Consider the following 26173-nt stretch of genomic DNA (forward strand, 5'->3'; position numbering starts at 1 on the left):
GTACAGCCCAGAATGACTAACCCTCCCCACCGGATGGTCCCTGCAGCATAGATGGCCCGGACCAGCTCATCCTTCCTTCACAACAAGGGGAGGTGAGTAGAAAAAACTAAAGGTGGGTCTGGATGATGACGAAGGCCCGGGATTGACAGGCGCTGATGATGAAGGGGGGGGGAATGATGACGGGGGTGATGATGACTGAGGTCTGGATGATGACTGGGGTGAAAATGACAGGTTGATGATGAGGGGGTGTTAATGACGGGGGTCTGGATGATGACGGGGGTCTGGATGATGACAGGGGGGGATGATTTATTTCCCACCCTAGGCTTATAGTCGAGTCAATGACTTTTCAAGGGTTTTGGGGTGAAATTAGGGGCCTCGGCTTATATTCGGGTCGGCTTATACTCGAGTATATACGGTACTTATAATACCCCAGTACCCTACAAAACCTTTCCCATGTGATGTTATACAGTGGTCCCTCAACATATGATATTAATTGGTTCCAGGAGAACCATCATATGTTGAAACCATCATATGTCGAGTACATATGTCTATGTAAAAATGGTAATTGGTTCTGGTGCCTCGGAACCATTGTATGTTGAATACATATCTCTATGGGAAACTGCTAATTGGTTCTGGGATGACCATTGTATGTGGAGTGTATGGGGAGTGTTTAACAAACCAGGGTGCCTCCAGCTGTTGCACAACTACAACTCCCAGCATGCATGTACAGCCATTGACTGTCTGGGAATGCTGGGAGTTATAGTTTTGCAACAGCTGGAGGCACACTGATAGGGAAACATTGATGTATGGGGTGTATAGTGTGTATATGTATTGTATGTGATGTGTGACATCGCATACAGTACTGTACAGTTCTTTAAATACCTTCAGGGGGGACAGAATGTCCTCCATTACGATCCTGCCGACTACAGCTCTATAGGAAAGGAAGGGGAGGGCAGCCAGCAGCTGATTGGATGCCTGCAGCAAGATGCTGCAGGCTATTGGCTATGGCTGCACTGGGGGGGCGGGGCTTACACTGAGCTCACAGTGGAAGCCTGCGTAAGTTATCAGGATAACATGTGAGTAACAGGAGGCAGAACGGGGCACACGGGGCACATTAAACAACTATCTGTCAGTTGCTGAAGTTGTCAGCGCTGTCAGATAGCTGTTTGTATGATGGCCCCGACACACAGCAGCATCATATGTCGATGCTGCCTTCAACATACAATGGGCTCTGAGAGGCCATCATATGTTGAAATGATCATATGTCGGGGCCATCATAAGTCGGGGGGTCACTGTATACATATTTGTCCCCTGTACCCTATACAGAGGGATGTTTATGTAGACCCCACCTGAAAGTGCGCTCTTTGGGGGCAGTGCCCGGGAAATCTGGGGGTGGGGCTTCGCTCTTTGGGGACAGTGCCCAGGAAATCTAGGGGTGGGGCTTAAATGTCAAAATTTTGGATTTTAAAATGTTAGTAACTATGCAATACAGGCTGATCAAAAGCGGCTATCTTTGGCCTCTTTAGAGAGGTTATCCAGGGAAAAACTTTATATAATAACTTTAGATTTGCAAATTACTTCTATTAAAAAAATCTTAATCCTTTCAGTACTTATGAGCTGCTGAAGTTGAGTTGTTCTTTTCTGTCTAAGTGCTCTCTGATGACACCTTTCTCAGGAACTGTCCAGAGTAGAAGCAAACCCCCATAGCAAACCTCTTCTACTCTGTGCAGTTCCCGAGACAGGCAGAGAGGTCAGCAGAGAGCACTGTTGTCAGACAGAAAAGAACAACTCAGTTTAGCAGCTGGTAAGTACTGGAAAGATTAAGATTTTTTTAATAGAAGTAATTTACAAATCTGTTTAACTTTCTGGAGCCAGTTGATATAAAAAAAAAATAACACTAATAATAAAATGTTTTTTTTTTTTTTTCCTGGAATACCCCTTTAAACATGTGACATTTAAATTGTTGTAGTATAATATTTATTTTATAGTTTGTAGATTAAAGTAAATACAAAAAAAATCCATTATTAAACACTGTGCATAAATTACAATATAGAAATAATCAGTAAAATCATTGAATCTTTTCTTCTCTTCCAGCTCTGTGGCTGTGGCTTGCTGGGAGTCGGAATATGGCTTTCTGTATCGCAAGGAAACTTTGCAACGTTTTCTCCCAGTTTCCCTTCTCTTTCGGCAGCGAATCTGGTGATCGCCATTGGCACAATCGTCATGGTAACTGGCTTCCTGGGTTGCCTCGGTGCTATAAAGGAAAACAAGTGCCTCCTCTTAAGCGTAAGTTACTATCATGGCTACTTTCATTTCATTGATAATATAGAATCTAGGACGGCTATGAGCTGGTGTCAATTTCCTCTACCGTTTCCGTTATTTAGTGGCAGGCTCCAACCCTGTGTTTCCCAACCAGAGTGCCTCCAGCTGTTGCAAAACTACAACTCCCAGCATGCCTTTGGGCATGCTGGGAGTTGTAGTTTTGCAACAGCTGGAGGCATCCTGGTTGGGAAACACTGCAAGTCCAACTCCTTTTACCAAACCCAGCCAACTTTTTGGACTAGCGGCTAGATCAGCTCTAGGTTTCTCAAGCCATTTCTATGCTGGGATTTGTAGTTGATTTTATCATGTTCTGCCAACAAAGGAAGCTGCAATTTGACCCTCCGGTCCCGCTCCAGCTTCACTGCAATAATCCAGAAGAACAGAATGTCCAGCACTAGGAATGCACTTAAAAGCTTGTTTATTTCCTGACTGGAGTCACAAATACAGGTAAAGGAACGTCTGACGCGTTTCGCAATCGCAGGTGCTTAATCGTACGTCAGACGTTCCTTTACCTGTATTTGTGACTCCAGTCAGGAAATAAACAAGCTTTTAAGTGCATTCCTAGTGCTGGACATTCTGTTCTTCTGGATTATTGCAGTGAAGCTGGAGCGGGACCGGAGGGTCAAATTGCAGCTTCCTTTGTTGGCAGAACATGATAAAATCAACTACAAATCCCAGCATAGAAATGGCTTGAGAAACCTAGAGCTGATCTAGCCGCTAGTCCAAAAAGTTGGCTGGGTTTGGTAAAAGGAGTTGGACTTGCAGTGTTTCCCAACCAGGATGCCTCCAGCTGTTGCAAAACTACGAACGACGTACGATTAAGCACCTGCGATTGCGAAACGCGTCAGACGTTCCTTTACCTGTATTTGTGACTCCAGTCAAGAAATAAACAAGCTTTTAAGTGCATTCCTAGCTCTGCTTTGGACTTGATAAAGGGAGGAATCCCGAAAGCTTGTCTCTACAAAATGCTGTTAGTCCAATAAAAAAGGTATTACAAGATACTGCAACATTTTATGATTTGCATCTGCATCACTGGACTAATACGGCTACTCAAATTTACTATATATATATATATATATATATATATATATATATATATATATATATAGCAAAATCATCTGTAGTTGCAGAATCTTGTAATACCTTTTTTATTGGACTAACAAGATTATGTAGAGACAAGCTTTCGGGATTCCTCCCTTTATCAAGTCATAAGCATTTCTGAGCTCACAAGGAGAAAACACAGGTTCTATCTCACAAAATATGCAGGGGTTAAGACAAAATATGTGGAGAATGGACATTAAGTTGGGCCATAAATTGTATAGCTATAGGACGATAGATACAGATAAGCATGAGGGGGGGGGGGGGGGGGGGGGGCTGGAGAGCAGAGGTGAGAATGGTGGTTACGCTGGACAGAGGAGAAAGGACAATTTTACTACAGAGCCATAGACTGAAGATAAGACTTAGACAGGGGAGGGCAGCAGGGGTGTAATGGTGTTAGAGCAGGGAGAGGGAAGACAGTTTAGCAAAGGTTATAGGAAATTTTGATAATGGTATAAGAAGCTTAAATCCACATTAAGTCCTCTGTTCTTGGAGTCATAAAGAACTATCATTTTGGCTTCAAATGTCTATCTTTCCTGGGTGTTCTTGAAATTTCCTTTCAGGATCTTGATTTTGAGGTCCTATAAGGAGTGACCTGTTTGGGTGAAATGGTGTCCAACTGGGGTGCAATAGTCCTTTTCTCTATGGTTGTTGATGGACGATCTGTGGAGGTTCATCCTTTTATTGAGTGGCTGACTGGTCTCACCAATGTAACATCCCAGGTCACACTTGGTGCATTGTATCATGTAGACTACATTCTCTGTGGTGCAGGAGTATTGTCCCTTGATGTTGTATGTCTTGTTGTTGTGGGAGGCCTCAGAATTTGTGCAGATGTGTTGACAGTGTTTACAGCGCGTTTTGGTGCAGGGTTTGGGCCCATTGTCTGTATCTGATGTGTCTGTGGGTAGTTTCCTATTGACCAGCTTTTGTTTTAAGTTGGGTGGTTGTCTGAAGGCCAAGATGGGTGGTTCAGGAAAGATTTGCTTTAACACCTCATCTTCTGCTAGTATTGGCTGCAGGTCCTTGATGATTTTGCGTATTTCCTCAAGGGTGGGATTGTATGTGGTTACTAGTGGTGTGCGTGATGAGGTTGGTTTCTCTCTGTATTGCAGCAGGTGTTCCCGTGGTGTTTGAAGAGCAGAGTGGATTTTCTTATGGATGGTCCATGGTTTGTAACCTTTTTGTTAAAATTTCTCAGCTAGCGTTTGTAGATATGTGTCTCTGTCATCAGGGTTGGAGCAGATGCGGTGGTACCTGATGGCTTGGCTTGGCTTGAAATTGTTTGAGGATAAACTCAAACAATTTAATGATGCCTTCAACACATTTAATCCATCCATCAAACTCAAAATGGGCTTCTGTACAGAAAGTGTAAACTTTCTGGACACCACTGTAACTATAAACAAGGACACAATACAGACATCTGTATGCAGAAAACCCACAGACCGATCCAGCTATCTACACAATTCAAGTTCCCATCCTTCCAACACCAAGAAAGGCATCATATACAGCCAAGCCATCAGGTACCACCTCATCTGCTCCAACCCTGATGACAGAGACACACATCTACAAACGCTAGCTGAGAAATTTAAAGAATTAAATTAAATTTAAACAAAAAGGTTACAAACCAAGGACCATCCAAAAGAAAATCCACTCTGCTCTTCAAACACCTGCTGCATCTGAACACCTGCTGCAATACAGAGAGAAACAAACCTCATCACGCTTACCACCAGTAACCACATACAATCCCACCCTTGAGGAAATACGCAAAATCATCAAGGACCTGCAGCCAATACTAGCAGAAGATGAGGTGTTAAAGCAAATCTTTCCTGAACCACCCATCTTGGCCTTCAGACAACCACCCAACTTAAAACAAAAGCTGGTCAATAGGAAACTACCCACAGACACATCAGATACAGACAATGGGACCAAACCCTGCATCAAACCGCGCTGTAAACACTGTCAACACATCTGCACAAATTCTGAGGCCTCCCACAACAACAAGACATACAACATCAAGGGACAATACTCCTGCACCACAGAGAATGTAGTCTACATGATACAATGCACAGAGTGTGACCTGGGATGTTACATTGGTGAGACCAGTCAGCCACTCAATAAAAGGATGAACCTCCACAGATCGTTCATCAACAACCATAGAGAAAAGGACTATTGCACCCCAGTTGGGCACCATTTCACCCAAACAGGTCACTCCCTACAGGACCTCAAAATCAAGATCCTGAAAGGAAACTTCAAGAACACCCAGGAAAGAAAGACATTTGAAGCCAAAATGATAGTTCTTTATGACTCCAAGAACAGAGGACTTAATGTGGATTAAAGCTTCTTATCCCATTATCAATATTTCCTATAACCTTTGCTAAACTGTCTTCCCTCTCCCTGCTCTAACACCATTACACCCCTGCTCCCCCTCCCCTGTCTAAGTCTTATCTTCAGTCTATGGCTCTGTAGTAAAATTTCCCTTTCTCCTCTGTCCAGCGTAATCACCATTCTCACCTCTGCTCTCCAGCCCCCACCCCCCCCTCATCCTTATCTGTATCTCTCGTCCTATAGCTATACAATTTATGGCCCAACTTAATGTCCATTCTCCACATATTTTGTCTTAACCCCTGCATATTTTCTGAGATAGAACCTGTGTTTTCTCCTTGTGAGCCCTTCTCTCCCCCTGGCTATCGGCGCCGCTGCCCGTTCTCTCCCCCTGACTATCGGTGCCGGCGCCCCATTGCCGGCGCCGATAGCCAGGGGGAGAGAAGCGGCGCTGGCAATGGGGCAGCGGGTGCCGACAGACAGGGGGAGAGAAGGGGCAGCGGCACCCATTGCCGGTGCCGCTGCCCCGTTGCCTCCAACATCCCCGGTTGCATAATTACCTGTTGCCGGGGTCAGGTCCTCGCTGCTTCAGGCCTCCGGTGTGCGTCCCCTGCGTCATTGCTATGCGCTGCACGGCGCAGCGCAATGACGTCACTCATCATTGCGCCTCGTCGTGCAGTGCATAGCAACTATGCATGGGACGCACACTGAAGGCCTGAAGCAGCGCGAATCTGACCCCGGCAACAGGTAATTCTACAACCGGGGATGGGGGAGGCAACGGGGCAGCGGCGACGGGGCAGAATGGGTGCCGCTGCCCCTTCTCTCCCCCTGGCTGTTGGCGCCGCTGCCCCATTGCCGGCGCCGCTTCTCTCCCCCTGGCTATCGGCGCCGGCAATGGGGCGCCGGCACCGATAGTCAGGTGGAGAGAACGGGCAGCAGCGCCGCCAGCCAACGGGAAAGAAGCGGCGGCAGCAGGGCTCTAGACCCCAGGAAAGGCAGGGGGAGAGAAGCGGGCAGCGACGGCCTCTCTCCCCCTGCCTTTCCTGGGGGTGTATCGGGGTATACGCATGCACACACACGCACCCTCATTTTACCAAGGATATTTGGGTAAAAAACTTTTTTTACCCAAATATCCTTGGTAAAATGAGGGTGCGTGTTATAGGCCGGTGCGTGGTATACCCCGATAAATACGGTATATATAATTTTGCATTGTTAAATGACTCAGCGTCTTTATGAAATTTGAAGAGTTTATTTTCTTATTTCAGTTTTTCATCATTTTGCTGATAATTCTTTTGGCTGAGCTGATACTTCTTATCCTATTTTTTGTCTATATGGACAGGGTAAGTAATCTGTAAATCAATTCTTTAGCAAATACATGTTAATAGTATGGTCATGTTCACACACCGTAAAATCACCCGTTATTTTACTGCTGTTTTATGGGTATTTTTTGCTTTACATCAGGGCGGTAGTTTTTTTTTTTTTTCCATAATTGCACTGCCTTTCTACACAATGGGGGAGATTTGTCACATCCTGTCCAGAGGAAAAGTTGCTGAGTTGCCCATAGCAACCAATCAGCTAATTTCTTTCATTTTGCTGAGGCCTTGTTAAAAATGAAAGAAGCGATCTGATTGGTTGCTATGGGCAACTCAGCTTCTTTTTCTATTGACAGGTTTTGATAAATCTCCCCCCAAATGACCTCTGCACAGGCCGCTGAACATGCCTAGAAAACTTTTCCCGTAAAGTCAATGGGGGAGATTTATCAAAACCTGTTCAGAGGAAAAAATGCCCAGTTGCCTATAGCAACCAATCAGGTTGCTTCTTTCATTTTGCAGAGGCCTTGTTAAAACTGAAAGAAGCGATCTGATTGGTTGCTATGGGCAACTGGGCAAGTTTTCCTCTGCACAGGTTTTGATAAATCTCCCCCAAAGAGTCCCCTGCAGTCTTTTTTTTCCTGCGCCCATGGGGCTGCTGTAAAGCATCTCTCTAAATGCTGTAAACAGATTAACAGAGTAGAAATTTAGGTAATATGGCTACGCCCATTAAAAAAAAAGAAAAAAAGATTACAATCAGAAAGTAGAAACAGATTAGAAGAAAAAATACAACATTTTAGTATCTGGCTCGAATGAGTAAAAATTTTCTTGGTGACCCATTCCCTTTAAATACTTACATGTTCTCATGTTTGGCATTATCTTTTGTTTTTGTTGGGGTCTTTAAAGGGGTACTCTTCTAGAAATATATATATATATTTTTTAAATCAACTGGTGCCAGAAAGTTAAACAGATTGGTAAATTATTTCTATTTAACAATCTTAATCCTTCCAGTACTTATCAGCTGCTGTATAAAACAGAGGAAGTTATTTTCATTTTGAATTTCCTTTCTGTCTTACCTCAGTGCTCTCTGTTTAGGAACTGTCCAGAGCAGGATAGGTTTGCTATGGGGATTTGCTTGTACTCTGGACAGTTCCTAAAATGGACAGAGGTGTCAGCAGAGAGCACTGTGGTCAGACAGAAAGGAAATTCAAAAAATGAAAGAACTTCCTGTGGAGAAGATAGCAGCTGATAAGTCCTGAAAGGATTAAGATTTTTAAATAGAAGTAATTTACAAATCTGTTTAACTTTCTGGCACCAGTTGATTAAAAAAAATAGAAAATAAAAAGTTTTTCAGTGGAGTACTCCTTTAATCTGCAAGTGGCTTGGTTGTTGACAGACGGTTAATGTTGTACACAGCTGTACAAACACTAAAAAAATAAATATATATTAAAAATTTAGTTTTGGATCCCTTTAAATCATCGCTCTTCCCATATTAATAACCTGGAACACTGGGGCAGACAGATGTTTAATGCCCTGGAACTGGGCTCCAAATTTTCTTCCCTGTTCATTTCCAACGTGCCGAAAAAAATAATAAACAGCTGTCACCGGAATATGCTTTATTGGATTGTATTGTACGAGATGAGGCCCTCTTATTCGGGTATGGTAATAGCGGGCACGGCGCTGAGTATTTGTCTACATTAGCATTTTAAATACTTATTGAGTGGATTAAAGCACTGCCATAAAGCCGAGCTCATTTTCACTTGGGCGGCGCGGACCTGTTCTGTTCGCCGGTGACAGAACATTTCATAGGACTGATTAATGGCCGGCTGGAGATGTCTAGCAGTGGACGGTTTATCAATCCTATGGAGCGATTCTGCAGGATGTGCGTCACCGAAAATGTGTGTACATCAGGCATTAAAGGGGTTATCCAGGAAAAAACTTTTTTTTTTTTATATATATCAACAGGCTCCAGAAACGTAAACAGATTTGTAAATTTCTTCTATTAAAAAATCTTAATCCTTTCAGTACTTATGAGCTGCTGAAGTTGAGTTGTTCTTTTCTGGCTAAGTGCTCTCTGATGACACGTGTCTCGGGAACCGCCCAGTTTAAAAGCAAATCCCCATAGCAAACCTCTTCTACTCCGTCCAGTTCCCGAGACAAGCAGAGATGTCAGCAGAGAGCACAGTTGCCAGACAGAAAACAACAACTCAACTTTAGCAGCTGATAATTATTGAAAGGATTAAGATTTTTTAATAGAAGTAATTTACAAATCTGTTTAACTTTCTGGAGCCAGTTGATATATAAAAAAAATTTTTTTTTCCTGGAATACCCCTTTAAGCCCTATGATTTGAAGCTGCCATGTTGTTCGGATAACATTCTCAGTAAATTTTCGGATTTAGATGATATATTCTAAATCAGTGGTCTCCAAACTGCAGACCTCCAGATGTTGCACAACTACAACTTCCTGCATGCCCGGAAAGCCGTTGGCTGTCCGGGCATGCAGGGAGTTGTAGTTTTGCAATAGCTGGAGGGCCACAGTTTGGAGACCACTGTTCTAGATTATTATTTGATCAGAGAAATGTATATAGAACTTAACCCTTTAAGGACTCAGGGTTTTTCCGTTTTTGCACTTTCGTTTTTTCCTCCTCACCTTTTAAAAATCATAACCCTTTCAATTTTCCCCCTAAAAATCCATATTATGGCTTATTTTTTGCGTCACCAATTCTACTTTGCAGTGACATCAGTCATTTTACCCAAAAACTCACGGCAAAACGGAAAAAAAAATCATTGTGCGACAAAATCGAAGAAAAAACGCCATTTTGTAATTTTTGGGGGCTTCCGTTTCTACGCAGTGCATATTTCGGTAAAAATGACACCTTATCTTTATTCTGTAGGTTCATACAGTTAAAATGATATCCTACTTATATAGGTTTGATTTTGTCGCGCTTCTGGAAAAAATCATAACTACATGCAGGAAAATTTATACGTTTAAAAATGTCATCTTCTGACCCCTATAACTTTTTTATTTTTCCACGTACAGGGCAGTATGAGGACTCATTTTTTGCGCCGTGATCTGAAGTTTTTATCGGCATGATTTTTGTTTTGATCGGACTTTTTGATCACTTTTTATTCATTTTTTAATGGTATAAAAAGTGACCAAAATACGTTTTTTTGGACTTTGGAATTTTTTTACGTGTACGCCATTGACCGTGCGGTTTAATTAATGATAAATTTTTATAGTTTGGACATTTACGCACGCGCCGATACCACATATGTTTATTTTTATTTACACTGTTTTATTTTTTTATGGGAAAAGGGGGGTGATTCAAACTTTTATTAGGGAAGGGGTTAAATGACCTTTATTAACACTTTTTTTTTTAAAATTTTTTTGCAGTGTTATAGGTCCCATAGGGACCTATAACACTGCACACACTGATCTCTTACACAGATCACTGGCGTGTATTAACACGCCTGTGATCAGTGTTATCGGCGCTTGACTGCTCCTGCCTGGATCTCAGGCACGGAGCAGTCATTCATCGATCGGACAACGAGGAGGCAGGTAAGGACCCTCCCGGTGTCCTGTAAGCTGTTCGGGACGCCGCGATTTCACCGCGGCGGTCCCGAACAGCCCGACTGACTAGCCGGGATAGTTTCACTTTCACTTTAGAAGCGGCGGTCTCTTTAGGACCGCCGCTTCTAAAGGGTTAATACCGCACATTGCCGCGATCGGCTATGTCTGGTATTAGCCGCGGGTCCCGGCCGTTGATGAGCGCCGGGACCGACGCGATGTGATGCGGGGTCGCGCTGCGACCCCGCTTCATATCGTGGGAGCCGGTGCAGGACGTAAATATATTTAATACATTTTTTTTAATAGAAGTAATTTACAAATCTGTTTAACTTTCTGGCACCAGTTGATTTAAAAAAAAATAAAAGTTTTCCACCAGAGTACCCCGTTAAAGAGGTTTTCCAGCTTTTAAAAACGCTGAGACCCCCCACAATCTCCAGAACGGGGCCTGATTTTCCCTAATGAACGTTCCGGCCCCCCACCTTCCCAGGCATACCTGTCTCGTTAGTGACGGCTCACTTAGCCAATGACCAACTAAGGCTGGGTCCACACTACGTTTTGTCCCATACGGGAGCGCATACGGCAGGAGGGAGCTAAAAGCTCGCGCTCCCGTATGTAACCGTATGCGCTCCCGTATGTCATTCATTTCAATGAGCCGACCGGAGTGAAACGTTCGGTCCGGTCGGCTCATTTTTGCGCCGTATGCGCTTTTACAACCGGACCTAAAACTGTGGTCAACCACGGTTTTAGGTCCGGTTGTAAAAGCGCATACGGCGCAAAAATGAGCCGACCGGACCGAACGTTTCACTCCGGTCGGCTCATTGAAATGAATGACATACGGGAGCGCATACGGTAACATACGGGAGCGCGAGCTTTTAGCTCCCCCCTGCCGTATGCGCTCCCGTATGGGACAAAACGTAGTGTGGACCCAGCCTTATTCTGTTAACCTGTTAATTGAGATAGAGACAGAGTAAGAACCAGAGAGGGACGACAGAAAGTAGATGGGATCAAGATTATTCATTAAAGGGGTACTCTGGTGGAAAACTTTTTTTTTCTAAATCAACTGGTGCCAGAAAGTTAAACAGATTTGTAAATTACTTTTATTAAAAAAATCTTTACCCTTCCAGTACTTTTTAGCAGCTGTATGCTACAGAGGAAACTCTTTTCTTTTTGAATTTCTTTTTTGTCTTGTCCACAGTGCTCTCTGCTGACACCTGATGCCCGTATCAGGAACTGTCCAGAGCAGGAGAAACTCCCCATAGCAAACCTATGCTGCTCTGGACAGTTCCTGACATGGACAGAGGTGTCAGCAGAGAGCACTGTGGACAAGATAAAAAGGAAATTCAAAACGAAAAGAATTTCCACTGTAGCATACAGCTGCTAAAAAGTACTGGAAGGGTAAAGATTTTTTTAATAAAAGTAATTTACAAATCTGTTTAACTTTCTGGCACCAGCTGATTTAAAAAAAAAAGTGTTTTCTGCCGGAGTACCCCTTTAAAGCAAGCTAATAAGAGTTGGTTGTCAAGGTGGTCACATGGGACCAAGTCCAGTTATTGCAAGAAACTAGAGGCATCTTAAAGGGGTACTCCAGAGGGGGGGATGTTTCCAAATCAACTAATGCCAAAAACTTAAACAAAATTGTAAATTGCTTCAGTTAAATAATTTTAAGCCTTCCAGTACTTGTCAGCTGCTGCATGTTCCAGAGGAAGTTGTGTAGTTCTTTTCTGTCTGACCACAGTGCTCTCTGCTGACACCTCTGTCCATGTCAGGAACTGTCCAGAGCAGGAGAGGTTTACTATGGGGGTTTGTTAAAGGACTAGAAAGTTCCTGACACGGACAAAGGTGGCAGCAGCACTATGGTCAGACTGGAAAGAACTACACAACTTCTGCTATAATATTCTACCATGGCCACAAAATACCCACTGGATTCACAAGTGCAGAAAGCCATATACGCTGGCAAAAGTCATAAATGCAGCAAATATATATATATATATATATATATATATATATATATATATATATATTTCAATGCACTGAAAAGCATAAAAACTGTAAAATAAAGTAAAAGTTATAGTATTTGTATTTTTTACTTTGTTGCCAGTTAAAAACTTAGTTATTATTAATGTTTTGGAGATGGAAAAGTTATTATTTAAAAGATCGTCTTGATGGGCGCCGAATGACAAGTAAAGTGACGAAAGATTTTTGTTAATGCGCCAAACAAAGGAAAAAACTGCAAAATAAAATAAAAGTCATAGTATTTGTATTTTTTTTTAGATACTTTTGTAAATATATTCACATTTCAGATTCCTTTTTTTTTTTTTTTTACCAGCTTAAGACATAGTTATTAACTAAATTCCTGTGTATTGAAAAGCTATTGTTATTTTTAAGATCATCTTGGTGGGCGCCGAATGACAAGTAAAGTGACGGAAGATTTATGTTAATGCGCCGAACGAAAGCCATCGCTATCAATCGGGGAAAAGAGAACGGAAAGTGACTTGTGTTCATCTCCTGCCTTATAGCTTTTAAGATCTTTCTTGGGTAGAAACAAGCGCCGCGAATAACAAACACTCCGTCTTATCGTTACCAACGCTCTGGCATTTAAGTAGCGGCTCATTTGCATATCAAAGTGGAAGACTCTTAGTAGGGATGTCTTATTTGGAGAAGCAATTGCCGCGGCGTCTAACAGGATTTGAGGGACTTAATAATTCTGTAGGAGAACTTCAAAGTTATTGCAAACGGTTCCGAGTAAAAGTGTGGTGTTTGTACTGACAGCACAAGTAATAGGTCCCATTTAGACCAATTAAAACTCCATTAAATTTACAGGGATATCAAAGTTAACGGCTAAAAAAAAATTAGGTTCCTGTTAGTAGCAGGAGGAGCATAAAAGCCCCATACACGACCATATTCCAACTGCATACAACCTCCGCGCTGGGATATGACGACTACATGGCTATGGCACCTATGGAAGTTATAGGGGTATTCCGGCTTTATACGTCTTATCCTTTATACAAAGGATAGGGGATAAGATGTCTGACTGTGGGGGTCCCACCACTGGGAACCTCACGATCTCGGCTGCAGCACCCCAGACTTCCGGTGCATGGAGTGAACTTCACTCCTTGCCAGATGACTGACGATGCGAGGTGGTGGCTCGTGACATCACGGCCATGACCCCTCAATGCAAGTCTATGGGAGGATAGATTTTCATTGAGGGGGCCTGGTCGTGACGTCACAAGCCTCCGGCGATACACCCGACGCTCTAAATGAACGCCAGGTGCAGCGAGGAGATAGCGGGGTCCCCAGCGGCGGGACCTCCACGATCAGACATCTCATCCCCTATACTTTGGATAGGGAATAAGATGTCTAGGGGCGGAGCACCCCTTTAATGGGGCCATATGTCTGTAGAAATCCAAAAATATACCATCATATGGTAAATATCAGGGCTATAACACTTTGTATTATACAATGCACCATACTGTGGCGCACTGGGGGTCTATGACGTTGCTTATGTATTGACTTGGTGACACTACTTTGACAATCGAATTGTTCCGGGCCAGTTGAGATGTATTCCATTAGGGGCGTAACTATAGGGGGTGCAAAGCTAGTTACTGAGGGGGTCCCATAAGATGACACCAGTAGTATGAATGGCAAATGATAGACATGGGGCCTGTTACAGATTTTGCATTGGGTCCTAGAGAATTTATGGCTTCAAGTTGTTATCTTTAACATCATAGCATTTATGCCCATATCATGCACGCTCACCATCACTAGTCATACAGCAACATTTGTTTTATACCAGTGTAGCTGCATCAATGTATTTTATTACCACAACTTAGGCTGGGTCCACACTACGTTTTGTCCCATACGGGAGCGCATACGGCAGGGGGGAGCTAAAAGCTCGCGCTCCCGTATGTGACCGTATGCGCTCCCGTATGTCATTCATTTCAATGAGCCGACCGGAGTGAAACGTTCGGTCCGGTCGGCTCATTTTTGCGCCGTATGCGCTTTTACAACCGGACCTAAAACCGTGGTTGACCACAGTTTTAGGTCCGGTTGTAAAAGCGCATACGGCGCAAAAATGAGCCGACCGGACCGAACGTTTCACTCCGGTCGGCTCATTGAAATGAATGACATACGGGAGCGCATACGGTCACATACGGGAGCGCGAGCTTTTAGCTCCCCCCTGCCGTATGCGCTCCCGTATGGGGCAAAACGTAGTGTGGACCCAGCCTTAGTCATGTGATCACAAGTCTGATTCACAGAATCACAGTGCTTAATGTGTCAGAGCAGGATGTCAGTCTGACTTCCTGTCAACTACAAGATGACATCATCACCTACCAGATCCCTCCTAATAGCTCCCAGACCCCTCCACACCCAGCTCTATATGCTATCTCTATGGGATCAGGATATATATGGTAGTAGTTATAACTTCCCTGAGGCTGTGTTAGCATGTTGAGTTTTTTGCTGTGTTACAACAGTTTTTGCTGTGATTTTGGCAAAATGTTAATATTTTACTGCAACTGTGCAAATTATGGTGAAAATTTGTCATTCTTATCACGATTTTGGAAAATCATGGCAGAAACAGCCAAAATGCAGTAAACAAGTGTGAAAAATGCTCATCTCAATTGTAATTATAAGTCAAATCGCTTTCGCCTCATGGCAATTGTTCTCTAAAAAACGCACTTTGGGAGAGATTTATCGAAACCTGTCCAGTAGCCTATAGCAACCAATCAGATCGCTTCTTTCATTTTTTTTAAAAGGCCTCTGAAAAATGAAAGAAGCGATCTGATTGGTTGCTATGGACAACTCAGCAACTTTTCCTCTGGACAGGTTTTGAAAAATCTCCCTCTTCGAGTAACAAAATGCACCAAAACTGCACAATGTGAACTGACCTCAACCCACTTATGAGTCTAACGAGTTAACCTGGGTGATCTCCAGCACCAGCAGCCTGATTAGATGAACAGCTGCAGTGATAAAACACCACACCCTTAGCCAGAGGATTCATGGGAAATGTAGACTGCATTATTAAATTACTTCAGTAAAGGAATGGCAAAACTAAAAAATGTATCATCTAAAACAAAAAAGTAGGAACAGATTAGAAAAATGAAGAAGTTTCTGTATCAAGCTCCAATCAGCTAAAAAATCTAGATGTTACATTCCCTTTAAAGTAGCTGTCATGAAAGAAAATGAGCTAAAACTTAAAAAAAAAAAAAAAAAAAATACTCCAAAAGAGTCACCCACCTAGACAGTAGTTTCGAGATCTTGCACCCTTGCCATTATAGAGTATGGTACAGGTTGGCTAGACAGATGGTTTAGAGATGGGTTGAGACTCTGATTTGGCTGGTACAAGATAGTTTTCTTCATTCTGAAGGAAAGCTCATTTCCATACTTTGATCCCATGGGGCACTACCAGAAAGTATATTTTCATGCACCATTCAGCAACCATTACCCTAGTCAGTAAGTGATTAAACTCCACCCCTGAGGAGTTGCTATCCTGACCTTTTTAGGCCTCCAATAGGTCCAGAGAACTGTCATTAAATGTCTTATCTGTTAAAGGAGTAGTTCAGCAAAATGTATCCCTTAACCAAAGGATAGAGGATAAGTATCAGATCGTGGGGGCTCCATGCATCGGAGAGCCAGAGATACCCAAGTACAGTGCTTTGGCTCTCCCATAGAGAGGGTGAAAAAGAGGGTGGGCGTGTCGACCCCGAATCATTGCTGTGGAAGAGCCGGGGCTCCCAAAAGGAGATTGCTTATCCCCTATCCTTTGGAATAGGGGATGTTATTTTCCACTATGCAATTAATTCCAATTATTCCTGAATGACTTAACTTTTTACAAGTCCCTCCCCCCCCGTACAAACGATTCTCGAAAATAAACTAACATGTGAAATGGGGACTTTATAAAATCCAGATGTTTATTGTCCATAAGTTGAGAGCAATGCACAATTGGTTTTTCATATCAGGAGCGCTTGGTTCACAAACCTTGCATTAAGCACGCTCCACTGCACATTAATTGAGAAACACTCCTCTGACGCTGCCGCCATTGAGAGCATTAGCCGGCAAAGAAATGTAGGTTACATAGGATTTTTGGATGAACCGTTGCCCGCTTTCAAGTGACCAGTTATTTTAGAAACCCATTGTGGAAAGTATTCACGCTGTCACAGCTCATATATTTGACTTTGTAAAGTTGTGTAAAGGTCATTCTGAGAATATTTCTATTTTCTTTTACGTGGAAACCCGGTCGTGTACAGTGCATTTTTCTCTTCCTCGTTTTCCCATAACATCGAGTGATGTATTTGTTTTGTGAAACCATTAGTGTCTACAAATCGGAATCCCATAAATAAATCGGATCGCTCTCATCTATCAATTCTCAAGGACATTTTTTCCTTATTGCTGTGACCTAACGGGCTATTAAAAGGGCAGTGGGAAATAGAAATAGATTTTTTTCTTTTTTCAATTTTATTTATTTATATATATATGGTAATGCCAAAGTTGTGGGGTGATCACGGGGCGTGAAGGGTGGATGGGGCAGATGGTATTAACCCCAGGGGCAAGATGTTATTAACCCCTAATGTTCGTGACTCCAGAATGGTTTGTGGGGATCGGTAACCACCCAAACGATATCCCTGTTATCCCAAGGTTAGGCAGGGCAAGAAGGGTCCACGACCAGGTTATGGTTGACGGAGGCTTTACTGAGGTCATACAGTTGTTATAGTCATTAGTGTTGAGCGGCATAGGCCATATTCGAATTCGCGATATTTCGCGAATATATGGACGAATATTCGTCATATATTTGCTAAATTTGCATATTAGTAATATTCGCGTTTTATTTTCGTATATGCGAACAATCGCATACACAAAAATTCGCACATGCGAAAATTAACATATACGGAAATTAACATGCGAAAATTAGTATAAGCGATAATTCGCAAATGCGAAAATTAATATAAACAACAATTCGTAAATGCGAAAATTAACATATGCGAAAATTACCATATGCGAAAATTAGACTAACCGAAAATTCGCAAATGCGAAAATTAGGATAAGCGAAAATTCGCAAAAGCCTTCTTTACACCACACAAGCTGGAAGCAGAGAGGGGTGATCACTGTGATGTGTACTGTGAAGAAAAAAAAACAAAAAAATGAATATTCGTAATTACGAATATATAGTGCTATATTCGCGAATATGCGATATTTGCGAATAAAAAACACTAATAGTCATTACAGCTAGGCCAGAATCCCAGAGAGTCAGCCAGTAACATGGAAAAAGCCCTGCAGCTTGCTTGGGGTTGCAATACTTCCATGCTTCCAGATTTCCATGCAGCCACTCTGACTATAATTGACTTGACTGGTAACTTGACTTGGTTGTAGGTAGAGACAGTATACATAGATGGCTGGACTTACTGACATATGCAGGCTTGAGGCCTCCAGGTGTACTGGATGCTGGATCTGAGGTGTCTGTGCTTTTCCTCAGGTGTCTGAGGTGTCTGTGCTTTGCTGTTCCTCCGCAAGAGTGATAAGAGCCAAAGAGCAAAAGAGCCAAAGAGAGAGATTGTAATGGCTCCCCTTCTTATAAAGGGGGGCTGAGCCAGAAGCCCATAGGTGAAGCTGCAGGTCAGGTTGTCAACTGGTGCTCTCTGGGTAACATAACACATCATGTGAACATAACATGTGATACCTCCAAAGCTCCTTTATACTTTATACGCATAGTACATAACATTATACTACTGACTATACACAGTAACACTAACTTCAATACTGGGGGAGACACTGCAGGAGAGCCCCTAGGACAATGAGGGACTCAACCTGACAGGGCCTAAGTACTGTACAGGGTTATATCCTGTACTGGGACATTACATATATATATATATATATATATATATATATATATATATATATTTATTTGTAGGTATTTTTTCCATTTTTGTCAGCAAACTTCCCTATAGTAAACTGAAATAAAAGCCTCCTGTTACATTGGCCTTGAACAGCTGTATTCTGCAGAAGCACCTGACAGTGTTCGATTTCCCTACAGTGCCCCCACAGGGAACATTAAGTATTACGTGCTCATATTCCTGATGTTTCAGGGAGGTAAGCATATGAAAAAAACAGATAAGATCAACTCATAGAGTAACACTGTTTAGTACTTCGTGAAAGAGTATGCAGGTACCTAGTGGCTTTCACCTTGCAGGGTCGAGTGAGGACATGGGTACCAAACCCTTGTCTTTTCAACTACATGGGAGATACCATAATGTACTGTGCACAACTGGAACTAAAAAACTATTTAAAAAATAACACAACATGACGGTGACATTTTGTTATTAACAATTATAATCCGATGATGGTCCAGGCTTCTGTGAGGGGCAGCCGCCTTAAAAGGTTTCCCCAATCACAGGTCGGCATCAAGGAACATTTCACATCAAGGGCAAAAAAAAAATCACCAGGATACTGAGCTACAACCTTACGCAGATGAAGTTATCTTGGATAACACAACACAGACTTCTTCTTTGGGGGGTTATAGCTCAGTAACTGGGGGACTTGTTTGTCCTTGATGTGAAATACTTCCTGCGTACAGAAGGCTTGTGGGCATTGAAGGGGTACTTCCCTGGAAAAAAAAAATTTTTTAAATCAACTGGTGCCAGAAAGTTAAACAGATTTGTAAATTACTTCTATTTAAAAAATCTTAATCCTTCCAGTACATATCAGCTGCTATTTGCTCCACAGGAAGTTCTTTAATTTTTGAATTTCCTTTTTGCCTGACCACACTGCTCTCTGCTGACCCCTCTGTCCATTTTACTGTCCAACTGTCCAGAGCAGTATAGGTTTGCTATGGGGACTTGCTTCTACTCTGGACAGTTCCTAAAAGGAACAGAGGTGTCAGCAGAGAGCACTGTGGTCAGACAGAAAGGATATTCCTGTGGAGCATACAGCAACTGAAAAGTAGTGGAAGGGTTAAGATTTTTAAATAGAAGTAATTTACAAATCTATTTAACTTTCTGGCCAGTTGCTTCTCTCGGATCATGTCTAGAGGAAGTAGGTTTCACCATCAACACAAATGCGGATTCTTTTCTGTAAGAGCAGCGAAACTATGGAACACTCTGCCACATGAAGCTGTGATGGTTGAATTATTAAATAGGTTCAAGATGGGCCTCGATAACTCCATAAAAATTTTACAAGCCGTGGTTAAAGGGGTACTCTGCCCCTAGATATCTTATCCCCTATCCAAAGGATAGGGGATAAGATGTCTGATCGCATGGATCCCACCGCTGGCAACCTCCGCGATCTTGGCTGTGACACCCCAGACATCTGATGATTGGCAATGCAAGGCGCATGCTCATGACGTCACGGCCACGCCCTGTTAGTGATGTCACAGCCACACACCCTCAAAGTAAGTCTATGGGAGGGGGCGTGATGGCCGTCACGCCCCCTCCCATAGACTTGCATTGAGGAGGTGTGGCCATGACATCACGAGCCTCCAGCGCTGCACCTGACGCTCTAAGCGAACGCCAGGTGCATCACGGAGACCTTGTGATCAGACATCTTATCCCCTATCCTTTGGATAGGGGATAAGATGTCTAGGGGCGGAGAACACCTTTAATAGATTTCTATATGTGTGATGTTGATCCTGGAATTTTTTGTTTTTAAATGATACATTTAGAATTGTGAGGGAATTTTTATCCCTAGTATGGAGCAATTGGCATCCTCTGAATCATTACAGTAGGGTTAGAGGTTGAACTTGATAGTGTCTTTTATTAACCTTTTGAACTGTGTTACTATGTATGTGGGTTTATTATACTTTTCGGTTTGACATTTTGGTGGCTTTATTTTTATTTTATTTTATAGAAAAGGGCATGGACAAAAATGAGCCAGAGGCCCATGGAGGAAAAGGTCTAGTGTTGCTCCTAGTGAAAATCTCTAACTTTTTCCTTTTTCTTTTGCAGGTCAATGAGAATGCAAAGCAGGATTTGAAAGACGGTTTATTGCTTTACAATACGGAAAACAATGTTGGGCTGAAAAACGCTTGGAACATTATTCAGGCAGAAGTAGGTGTTTTTGATTTTCATGTGTGCGTTCGTAGCGCACGGCGTACATGTCGGGAGATATTTATGTGGTTATTCGGGTTTATTTCAGATGCACTGTTGCGGTGTGACAGATTATACCGATTGGTATCCGGTGCTGGGAGAGAACACAGTTCCTGATCGATGCTGCATGGAGAACTCTCAGGATTGTGGCCATAATTCGACCAGCTTAGTATGGAAGACAGTGAGTATGAGTTGGACCTGGTTACCTTGGGGACATAGACTGTTAGACTGATTAGACTGTTTTTTATTATGGCAAATGTTCTGAGGCCCCAGGTGGTGGGACCCTTGTTACTGTTAAAGGGGTACTCCGCCCCTAGACATCTTATCCCCTATCCAAAGGATAGGAGATAAGACGCCACGCCCCCTCCCATAGACTTGCATTGAGGGGGCGTGGCCGTGACATCACGAGTGGGGCGTGGCTGTGATGTCACAAGCCTCCGCCCTGCATCGCCAGTCATCTGGCACGGAGTGAAGTCGAGATCTAATGGACGCCGGGTGCAGCAGGAAGATCATGGAGGTCCACAGCGGTGGGACCCCCGCAATCAGACATCTTATCCCCTATCCTTTGGATAGGGGATAAGATGTCTAGGGGCGGAGTACCCCTTTAAGAATCTGCAGACCAGGTTTTATTTATAGTGTAGGATCTGTACCTAGGCATGGTCTGTCTGGAAAGTTTTCTGCCTAGTTGGGAATAAGGTTAAAGTTTTGAAGACCTAAAATTGAAACAAATATATAAGGAATATGCAAAAGAGTTCATCACACCACCTTCTCAGGTATCGTGCCCTAAGATCAGCTCTGGTTCCAGTTACGAAGTCTCAGAAACTGATTGGGATTTATGCCAAGCCAGAATTCTCCCCAGAAGGGAGGAAGACCCCTCTGCAGACATCTGTTTCGGGGTCCTTGCCCCTCATCAGTACAGAGCAGGGTGTTCTGGCTTGGCTGAGGTGAGAGGCCTGTGACTAGCTAAAAGGGGCAATTATTCTCCTTAGGGAGGAGCATCGCTTCCCGTGTAGAACGGAGATTCAAAAAGGCCATTAGCACTCCATGGGCTTTCCTTACCCAGAAAGCCCACGAAGTGCTAATGGCCTTTTTGAATCTCCGTTCTACACTGGAAGCGGTGCTCCTCCCTAAGGAGAATACATATATATATATATATATATATATATATATATATATATATATATATATACAGTATATATATTGATTGACACATTCAATGCAAAAATCTTTGAGTCTTGAATTGAGCCAATTGCCATAGTTTTCTTGGCTTTATGTTGTAGGCCCTTTTAGCACAGCTACCTGCCTATACATCAAAGTGGTATTTTTGAAGTGGAAGAACCTCACCACTCAAGCATTAACACCCAACTAACTTGAATAAGAAAAACTCGATAAGAGAGTTACATTCAACAAGAAATTATGGTCCAAGTGGAGCTGTTTTTCCTAAAAACAGCACAACTCTTGTTCATAGATTTTGTGGAGTATTTCAGCTAAGCCCCAATAAAGGGGTACTCGACTGGCCAGTGATCGGAACATTTAGTTCTGAACGCTGTATGCTCGTGCTGCGGGGGTCGGCCACACGCCTCAGGACATCATACTACGCCCCTTCAATGCAAGTCTTTGGGAGGGGGAGTGGTGGCCATCAAGCCCCCTCCCATAGACTTGCATTGACAGGGCATGGCATGACGTCACGAGGGGGCGTGGCCGACCCCCATAGATATCTCCGATATCTTGGATAGGGCATAAGTTATCCTATGTCACAGTACTCCTTTAACTTGAAAGAGTCTGCGTTTCATTAAGATGCTCAGCCTATGGACAAGAATGGCACTGTTTTGGTTAAAAAAGAAAGTACACCTCATTGCAACACCTTTAAGACTCTTTGAAATAAAAATAAAAAAGCTATGTAACGAAATGTTATCTTGTCCTCATGTATTCACTGTCTTCACCTCTTGCTGGAACATTGTGTAAATGCTTAGACATATTTCTTCTAGAGTAAATTATTGCTATTACATTTTTTAGCCGTTTTATGTATTTTTTTTATTTTTTTTTCAAGTACTATTGAATGAAACAGATCAAGGATAACCACATTTTTCCTTAGAGAAATGCCACAATAGATATCAATTAATTCTGATGTTTGCTTTGACCTGTAGGGTTGTTATGAGAAAGTGAAGATGTGGTTTGATGACAACAAGCATGTTCTTGGTACAATTGGGATGTGTATACTCATAATACAGGTATGTGGGCTGGTTTTGGTTGTTATCTTGTTCAGTAAAAAATTCAGGGTCAACGGGCCCCAAGGACCTCCAGGGGGGCCAAGGCTTGGATACAAAAATGGAACCTTAATGGGATACAACCATGCCCCAGCCTCCTGAACATCCGGTTTAAAAGGCTTGGAGCTGTGGTCGTGACGTCACGCCCACGGCCCCTCATGACATCATGCCACGCCCCCTCCATTGATGTCTATGGGAGGAGGCGTGACTCGTCACGCCTCCTCCCATAGACATCAATGAAGGGGGCATGGCATGAAGTCAAGAGAGGGTGTGGTCATGACATCGCAGCTGATGCTCCAAGCCTTCTGAACAGAAGGCTGGGGCATTGGACTACCCCTTTAAGGACCTAAGGTTTCTTTGGAACCAATGACTTGGAACCAATGATTCCCATTGATGATTGAGATTTTATTGATGATATGTGCTATGGGTACAATAATGGCAACAAGTGGATGTGCACATCTTCTTTATCTCTAGAAGTTGGGCCCTCTGGTGTAACCAAGGAACCTCAAGGAATATCACATATAGAGAAAGTTTGCTTTGACTGTAATACATATGACTCACCAGACCGTCAAGTACTACGTCGTCCATAGTCCAAGAACTCATCCCTAATTAGAGTGTATATTGTTTGGGGACATTTAGATTAAAATCTCCTATTGTAGAGGAGATCATGGGTATATGGGTACCCATACACATGGGATAGCTGTTGGCCTATCTCTTCATACTCATGAATGTTCTGCTAGGTCCAGAGTTTACATGTTCTGAATGAAGAAAGAGGGGTAAGCTACTGCCAGACTCCTCTGGTGACGGCTTATCTCTCTGAGAACAAAAGGATGAGCCAGTTAAAATCCAACACGCCCCCTACTTCTCTCTCAATAGCATCTGTTGGGGAAGAGTTGTAACGTTCAATAAAACCGGCCTTATGTGACAACCCTTTCGAACCCACTTGACCCCCTTGGTCATTTCTGATCACTTAATAGTCCATATTAAGATGTATGAATTTGCTTTCTAAAAGGAATTACTGAAAATTAGATGACTACAAAGTGTCCTGACCTTTAATGATCAGCTGTGATCAGTGTGGGAACCTGGCAGCAAGTGTTCAATTCCCCTACAGCACCCCTACAGGAGAACTTAAGTATAACACAGTTAATGTTGCGATAATATGTTGTTGATGTAATGCATAGATGGCCTTGGTCCTCCAGGACTATATTAGTAGTTGCTCAGTAATCGATGTGGATCATGAATATGAATTCACAATCTACCTTATCTGCTATGATCCCTTTAACATAAACAATCCAGAAGTGAACATGTTAAAACAAATCCAACCTAATATACAGTAAACTCCTCGGTAAAGGTTTCCATTTATAGAATGTAGGATTTTCCCCGAGAAATCAGTTTAGGGGCAGCAAGAAAATGGTTGTTACCCTTTGTAGATATAATTTCAGATTAAAGTCAGCACAGATGCTGTACGGGCTGGAGTCAACAAGACAATATTGTACACTGCCTGTGTAGAGAGGAGATAAATAGATAGATAGATAGATAGATAGATATGAGATAGATAGATATGAGATAGATAGATATGAGATAAATAGATATAAGATAGATTTATATAAGATAGATAGATAGATATGAGATAGATAGATAGATAGATATGAGATAGGTAGATATGAGATAGGTAGATAGATAGATAAATATGAGATAGATATGAGATAGATAGATAGATAGATATGAGATAGATAGATGTGAGATAAATAGATATAAGATAGATTTATATAAGATAGATAGATAGATAGATATGAGATAGATAGATAGATAGATAGATATGAGATAGGTAGATATGAGATAGGTAGATAGATAGCTAGATAAATATGAGATAGATATGAGATAGATAGATAGATATGAGATAGATAGATAGATAGATAGATAGATAGATATGAGAAAGATAGATAGTTATGAGATAAATAGATATAAGATAGATAGATATGAGATAGATAGATATGAGATAGATAGATAGATAGATAGATATGAGATAGATATGAAATAGATAGATAGATATGAGATAAATAGATAGATATGAGATTGATAGATAGATATGAGATAGATAAACAGATAGATAGATAGATATGGGATAGATAGATAGATATGAGATATATAGATAGATATGAGATAGATAGACATACAGACAGATAGATAGATAGATATGAGATAGATAGATAGATATGAGATAGATAGATAGATATGAGATAGATAGATAGATAGATAGATAGATATGAGATAGATAGATATGAGATAAAGAGATAGATAGATAGATAGATAGATAGATAGATAGATATGAGATAGATACATAGATATGAGATAGATATATAGATATGAGATAGATAGATATGAGATAGATAGATAGATAGATAAATATGAGATAGATAGATAGATAGATATGAGATAGATAGATAGATAGATATGAGATAGATAGATAGATAGATAGATAGATATGAGAGAGATAGATAGATAGATATGAGATAGATAGATATGAGATAGATAGATATGAGATAGATATAAGATAGATAGATAGATATGAGATAGATAGATATGAGATAGATACATAGATAGATAGAAGATAGATAGATAGATAGATAGATAGATAGATATATAGATAGATATGAGATAGATAGATATGAGATAGATTTGAGATAGATAGATAGATAGATATGAGATAGATAGATAGATAGATAGATATGAGATAGATAGGAGATAGATATGAGATAGATATGAGATAGATAGATATGAGAGAGATAGATAGATAGATAGATAGATATGAGATATACAGATATGAGATAGACAGATATGAGATAGATAGATATGAGATAGATAGATAGATAGATATGAGATAGATATGAGATAGACAGATATATATTAGATAGATATGAGATAGATAGATAAATATGAGATAGATAGATATGAAATAGATAGATAAATAGATATAAGATAGATAGATAAATATGAGATAGATAGATATGAGATAGATAGATAGATAGACATGAGATAGATAGATAGATAGATAGGTATGAGATAGATAGGTATGAGATAGATAGATATGAAATAGATAGATATATATTAGCTAGATATGAGATAGATAGATAGATAAATATGAGATAGATAGATAGGTATGAAATAGATAGATATAAGATAGATAAATATGAGATAGATAGATAGATATGA

The 26173-nt window shown here is 41.7% G+C and overlaps 1 protein-coding gene across 7 annotated transcripts in view; it reads left to right on the top strand.

The window, feature by feature from the left end:
- TSPAN9 (tetraspanin 9) overlaps nucleotides 1-26173 on the top strand; it is a 468673-nt gene that overhangs the window by 426243 nt on the left and 16257 nt on the right. For all 7 annotated transcript variants that reach the window (XM_056517265.1, XM_056517266.1, XM_056517268.1 and 4 more), the window contains 5 exons: nucleotides 2095-2286; nucleotides 7008-7082; nucleotides 20553-20654; nucleotides 20743-20874; nucleotides 22841-22924. In XM_056517265.1, the coding sequence (XP_056373240.1) occupies nucleotides 2095-2286; nucleotides 7008-7082; nucleotides 20553-20654; nucleotides 20743-20874; nucleotides 22841-22924 (585 nt within the window). The remainder of the gene's footprint in view (nucleotides 1-2094; nucleotides 2287-7007; nucleotides 7083-20552; nucleotides 20655-20742; nucleotides 20875-22840; nucleotides 22925-26173) is intronic.

This window comes from Hyla sarda, chromosome 4 (genome assembly GCF_029499605.1).
Source record: "Hyla sarda isolate aHylSar1 chromosome 4, aHylSar1.hap1, whole genome shotgun sequence".
In the NCBI taxonomy this organism is placed as follows: Eukaryota; Metazoa; Chordata; class Amphibia; order Anura; family Hylidae; genus Hyla; species Hyla sarda.